The sequence below is a fragment of the Otolemur garnettii genome, unplaced genomic scaffold, assembly GCF_000181295.1.
Source record: "Otolemur garnettii isolate 467f Iridium unplaced genomic scaffold, OtoGar3 scaffold00074, whole genome shotgun sequence".
Taxonomy (NCBI): domain Eukaryota; kingdom Metazoa; phylum Chordata; class Mammalia; order Primates; family Galagidae; genus Otolemur; species Otolemur garnettii.
Window position 1 is genome coordinate 740,578 of NW_003852469.1, and position 6,620 is coordinate 747,197.

The 6,620-nt window shown below is 44.6% G+C and overlaps 1 protein-coding gene across 1 annotated transcript in view; it reads right to left on the reverse strand.

Moving 5' to 3' along the window:
- The window catches only part of LOC100954012 (L-threonine 3-dehydrogenase, mitochondrial), an 8,066-nt gene extending 3,075 nt beyond the window's left edge, over window positions 1-4,991 (reverse strand). The window contains exons 1-6 of the mRNA XM_003793925.1: window positions 4,808-4,991; window positions 2,849-2,891; window positions 2,158-2,228; window positions 1,589-1,738; window positions 1,315-1,487; window positions 159-249 (exon numbers count right to left, since the gene is read on the reverse strand). Of these exons, the coding sequence (XP_003793973.1) occupies window positions 159-249; window positions 1,315-1,487; window positions 1,589-1,738; window positions 2,158-2,228; window positions 2,849-2,891; window positions 4,808-4,991 (712 nt within the window). The remainder of the gene's footprint in view (window positions 1-158; window positions 250-1,314; window positions 1,488-1,588; window positions 1,739-2,157; window positions 2,229-2,848; window positions 2,892-4,807) is intronic.
- Between the last annotated feature and the right edge of the window lie 1,629 nt (window positions 4,992-6,620).

The following is a 6,620-nucleotide window of genomic DNA, read 5'->3' on the forward strand; positions in this document are numbered from 1 at the left end:
AAAAAAAAAAAAATCCTGCCTTTGTCAAACATCTATCATACCTCAGGACAGCACACAACTAAAAACAGAGCAGATTCGTTCACCATGATGACAACTCTTCCTAGCAATAAGAAAGCCTATTTTACACACAAGGGATAAAAGAACCAGAAAACACTTACCAGTTGTTCCTCCTCCAGGTTGGGAGTCAGCTGAAATGATTCCAGGGTATCTCAGGCATCGGAAATCTAACCCATACCGGTAATGATAATACTACGAACAAGAGGAAACTTACTTGAACAAAGCAGCTTTTAAATCAAAGTCTACAAAATAACGACAGCCTTTTCCTGAAATACCATTCCACGCAATTATATTAAAATATTCCTAAAGGAAATGAAGACTTGAGAATTGAGAATTTCCAAGAGGTACTGTTTTTTTTTTTTTTTTTTTTGGAGACAGGGTCTTGCTCTGTTGCCTGGGCTAGAGTGCAGTGGCTTCATCATAGCTCACAGCAACCTCGAACTCTTGGGCTTCAAGGATCCCTCTGCCTCCTGAGCAGCTGGGACTACAGGAAACTACCATAGCACCAACAATTTCCTTTTTTTGCAGGGAAGGGGCCTCACTATCGCTGTGTTGCTCAGGCTAGTCTTATACTCCAGACTCCTGACCTCAAGGGATCATCCTGCCTCAGCCTCCCCAAGTGCTAAGATTATAGGCCTGAGCCACCACACCTGGCCTCCTTTACCTTTAATAAACAACTCAAGTTTTTATCTTCAAAGATAAATCAACATTGTAAATATGAAACCACCCTACACCAGGGATTTCCAAGCTGTCCTTGGAAAGGAGCTGCCATTCATTCTCCTAAACAGGTGCGCAGGAGCACGTTCCTGCAGCATTGGAGGAGAGCAGAGGATGGTAAATGAGACAGCAATGATTGTGGCACTTCAGCTGAAAGATTAGACAGCAACCAAATTTCACTGTAGTTATAAAGACCAACATTTGAAATTTTCCATAATAAAAAGGTTTATACACACTGACAACTAGCAGTATTGGCAGCACAAAGGATGTGTGGTACAAACAAGACATCAGCAAACCAGACGAGGGAGCCACATACGGCCCTCGGCAGTGTCCAGCATTGCCATGTGGCTCAGTAGCTCTTTATAAGCTATAGACAACACCTGCCACTTGGCAAACAGTGAGCTAAGAGAGCAACTCTGGGATCCAGGACTGGGGGAGATGGGAAATACCTCCAATCAGACGAAGGCTAAAAAATGGGGAAGAAAACACCCCATCGCTTTGCCCAGGGCACACTCGGCAATCCCGCCAGGTGATGCTTACTTCTCCCATGAGCTCCGCATGCACCTTGGACACCCCATAGATGGTCCTGGGTCTCTGAATGCAGACATCAGGGGTCGGATTCCGGGGCGAGGTAGGTCCGAAAGCCCCAATCGTGCTGGGCACGAACAGCCGCACACTGTGCTCTGCTGCAACGTCCAGAATATTGTGCAATCCTGAAACGAACGGACGGTGTCATAATCTGGAAAAATCTCTCCTTGCCAAAGGCTAGAAAAACTGTCAAACAGATGACACTGGGCAAGGGCCAGACGCTTACCAGTTATATTCACAGCTCTCGCCAGGGACACGTTTGCTTCTCCAACCGCACTGAGCAAAGCACTATAATGAAACAGCCAGGTGATGCGGTTGTTTACCACAATCTCCCGAAGACTCTTGTAATCCAAGATATCAGAATAAATAAACGGGCCTACAGGGAGCACAAAGTGAAACCACAGAAGTGAAGATGTTTGGGGTTTGAAGAACTAAATGGACGTTTCCTCTCTTTCCCACGACTTGTCAATTTCTTTGGCAGCAAATGGGGATCTAAACCAGTCAGGCACTAGGAAGCGTTTTTCTTTGGAAGAAAAACAAGCCCACCCCATAGGCAACACCATCTAGTGCTCCTATGGAACTTGCACATGCCAGGCACTTAGGGCTTTATGTGTGTTATGTACATATATTATATTCACATAAAAATATAAATATTTCTAAGCGGCATATTTGTGTCTCAACTCCCTGTTATTCATGAACCTGGTACAACCTGTTGCATGCGCTGAGGAGCCACCTGTGTAACTGCACTTTGAAAATTAAAGACAGAAACAAAAGGAAGGCCTAAGGATCTCTTACCGCTATGGAAGACATGATCGGGAGGCTTCCGTATGTCGGACAAAATCACATTGTCCTTCCCAAATCGTTTCCTAGAGGGGAAATACCAATACACAGAAGTTGGCGATATCTATATAATGGGGCCGATGAAAATGATTTTGACTTAGGAACTACAAGTTCCCATCAGCCTCCAAATCCTTCCTTCCTCTTCCTCCTGGATACACACACTTCAGTTCTTGCCCTTCTCACACTCGGGCCTTTCCCCCGGCCCCGGGCTTTGTCACTCATTTCTACTCTCACGCCATTGCCAGTCCTATGTCTGTCACCAATTTCTTCCTAGTACCCAGCAGTTTTTACCTCCCCCTAGTCTTCTCTTCCCTCATCTTATTCTTTTCTCTTACTCTCCCCAAATCCTGCGTCGTTCCTGCTGCCCCCACACAGCTAGCACCCAAGAGCTCCACTCAGAGTTATGTGTCTCATTTTGCCTAAGTTAGGTAAGAGAGTAAAGGATGGGTCTGGACATGAGTCGAGGGCTTGCAACCTGTCTGTCGTACTAAGAGGCAAAATGAAATGCATTTTAAATATTCATTTAGGTGTGATATCTAAAGTGGTAAGGCATGGAGAGAGAGAAAAGATGGCTAAACAGCATCAAAGATGAACCTCACATACTTAAGAACTCAGGTTTTGAATTTCAAGTTTTTAGGGCTCTTACCTCAGAAGGTTAGCAAGCCCCACTCCCAGCTGGCCAAGACCTCCTGGAGGGAGGAAAAAAGTGAAACTGTAATCCAAATCTAACCAGTCCAATTATTCTCCAAATGTACTAACTTCGTAAGACTATTCTTTCATCCTAGCTAATGGGATAAAGCCCCAGGTTGAACTAATTGCTGCTTCCTTCCACTCTTCTCAGAATGAAGAGTACAATGGGACAGCACTCAGAACATGCAATGATCTCCCCCTCTGGGGAGAAGGAGATCACTGCAGGCAATACTGGTTTCAGAGATAAAACCCTCCAGCATGGACCAGCTTAGAAGACAGGAAAGGAGGACACAAGAGGAGAAAAATCACACAACAGCCAAACACAGGCCTGGAACTGGCCTGGAACTTCCTGGGGTAGGAATTTACTCCCAGCCTTTCTTACTTTGATGGGCTCCGAAGCTTGTCTGCTATAGGTGCCAGTAAGATTCAAAACCAATTATCAATAATTGGTGGGATTAACCAGAGTCCTATCCCTGCATTAGAAATGGATTGAGATGTGAACAGGCAATAAGGGAGAAACCCAGAAGTCGTTTGAACAAGGGGGAAATGAATCAGCAATGAGCCACTAAGAGTTAAAAATGTCCAGGTGTGATGGCTCACACCTGTAACCCCAGCACTTTGGGAGGCTGAGGCAGGAGGGCTGCTTGAAACGAGGAGTTCCAGACCAGCCTGGGCAACATCATGAGACTCCATCTCCACAGAAATAATCAACCAGTCGTGGTGGTTTATATCAGGCTTAAAGATGCCACTAATAGAAATGGGAACACTGGCTAGGAGCACATCTAGAGAAGACAACAGTGAATTTCACTTAGGGCAAACCCATGAGACAGGAAGACATACAAGTGAGATTTCCTGCACATACACATATAAACTGAGGAAAGGGAGAAGGAGAATGATGTCAAGCCAATGGAAGAAAACTTAACAAGGAAGAGAAAGAAAATGTGTCAATCATATCAGAAGTGGGCTTGGGCTGGCAGGAAGTGAAGAGCCAAGTGTAGAAGGAACAGTCAGATGCTAGGTATATTCAAGGTAAGGAGGATCAGGGAGCAATGATGAGCTCAATGGCAACAACGAGCTCAAGCAGATGCTAACTTGCCTTCTCATACTCAAATGTGCAACAACAGTTTGGGATGAATGACACTAAGTTTAGGTTGAGGGATTTGGCCAAGAAAAGGGGTGTCTGACTCCAGACTCAATGTTTTGGTCCTGGTACCCTTTCAGAGCACCTGTTTGGCTCCCAGATTCCTAGGTCTTTTCAGACAACAAAATAAGATTATGGCAGGGAACTCAAGCATTGGCAAGATGATCAGATAAGGATTTTGGATTTGCAATATTCTCGAACAAGTTAACAGTGGAAAATGGAGTGTCTGATCAATAAAATTAGCTTCTCTAATAAAAAATTTTATATTATGGCTGGGTGTGGTGGCTCATGCCTATAATCCTAGCACTCTAGGAGGCTGAAGCAGGTGAATTACCTGAGCTCAGGAGTTTAAGACTCTGAGCAAGAGTTAGACCCTGTCTCTATTAAAAACAGAAAAGCTAGGTATTGTGGCAGGTGCCTGTAGTTCCAGTTGCTCAGGAGGATCAAATGAGTCCAAGAGTTTGAGATTCTGTGAGCTATGACACCATACTACTCCACCCAGGGCAACAGAGTGAGACTCTGTCTCAAAGAAAAAGAAAGAGTATATTATGAAATACCTCTCAATCTGTGATCCCTTATATACAGTAAATAAATCCAGACTCTGAATGCTATCTAGTCAACCTGCTTGGACTGTACCATCTGCTGCTATGGAGACAGGGAGGCTCTGACAGCACGTTACAGATTCCAAAAACAAAGAGATAGTCACACAAAACAGCACAGAAAGAAAGAATCGAGTCACCAACATGGAAAAAAAGAACAAAAAAAAAAACCAACCTGTAATTAAGACACGTGGATGGTCTGTTTCAGAGAAAGAGGCAGAGTGGTAGTTGGCATCTGCTGCAACTTGCCGAGGGGAGGTGCCCAGAAACCGGACTGGCAAGACAGATGTCGAACAGCCACAGGCTGGGCGCAATAGCATTGGGCCCACTACCCGCCTCAGCATCCTGATAACTGGCATTTTCTCTTCAAACACTCTGTAAGAAAAAAGAAACAGCATTAACTGTGAGAACTTTTATTCTTCCAGCCCTTCAAAACAAGCTGAAACTCAAATTAGCACTAATGATTGTCAGCTAATCCAAAGTCTTGTTTTTGGATTCAGGAACTGAATTGCTGCGTCTGCCGACCAGAAGCCGGTCAAGTGCATACTGTAAACCAGGCCCTGTGATAAAGGGATAAAATGTCACTCAAGCGAAGTCCAGGCAAACAAAAGCTGAACTGAGGTTTAGAATTGACATCACACAATGCTGATATCAGCTGGTATCTGATGCAACAGAGGTTTCCTGTAGAGAGAGCCATAAACATCAGAAAAAGTTAATGGATTCTAGCAAAGTTTTTTTTTGTTTGTTTGTTTTTTGAAAGAGAGTTTCACTTTGTTGCCCTTGGTAGAGTGCCCTGGTGTCATAACTCATAGCAACCTCAAACTCTTGGGCTTAAGCGATTGTCTTGCCTCAGTCTCCTCAATAGCTGGGACCACAGGCGCCCACAATGCCCACCTACTTTTAGAGACAGGGTCTTGCTCTTGCTCAGGCTGGTCTCAAACCTGTAAGCTCAGGCAATCCGCCTGCCTCAGCCTCCCAGAGTGCTAGGATTACAGGCATGAGCCACTGTGCCCGGCCTCTAGCAAAGGTTTTAAATCTTGACTATAACTGTTATCAAGATATCCACATATCCATCATAGGGTATGGTACAAAAAGGTGCCAGATGAAATAACACAGCGTCCTAAAATTCTTGTGCTAACACTCAAGATGCTGGCTTTGGAATGAAAGAACCAGACTAGAGAAGCGATGGTTAAAACAGAAATATTTAGTAAGCTGTGAATAATTTTTGTTTTACTGCCATCTCCTTAGAGAAGATCACTTAGAAAAGCTATTTTCTCATTGTTTCCAAGGTTCTAAATATTCTAGCTCTTCTTCATCAGCTTTACCACTGACTGACCATAAAATCAGGAATGGCCTCAAAAGGTCAAGACGTTCTGATCACATAGGGCTTGAGAATTCCATTTTCCCCATTCTGTCCCCAGCAGCCCAGCAAGCATGTCACAGAGTGAACTAGAGTGGCCCAGCTTGCTTTGCTGGTTCTGACAGCAAACCTCCCACCCTGCCTAAAGACAGGCATTTTACACACTGACACAACCAACCCGGGGCCCCACCCTCTCACTCACCAAGATCTCTCCTTAGTAAAAAGGGCAGGTAAGCCTTCAGAGCCAACTCTGGTGCCCCACGCCCTCAACCATAAAGGGAGAAAAAGTCAACCCACAGTTGAGAATATTTCCAATAAGACCTCAACTTGCACTCAACTCAGTACCCTCAGTTGATGTTAAGACAGTAATTGTAAGTTAAAACACCAGAAGTAGTAACAGCTTTCCTGCAATCTCTCATCATACCCATACCCAAATTAAAGGGGAAAAAAAGGAAAATACTGTCTTCTGAAAATATGCTTTCACACTGTAGGGGTCACCAAGGTTTACTCTTTAGCACACTCATGTAAGGCAGGTGGGGTTGGGGGTGGTGATGCCCCTGTAGTCCCAGTTCTCAAAGGCTCAAGCAACAGGATAGTGAACCAAGGAGGCTGAGGCTGCAGTGAGCTA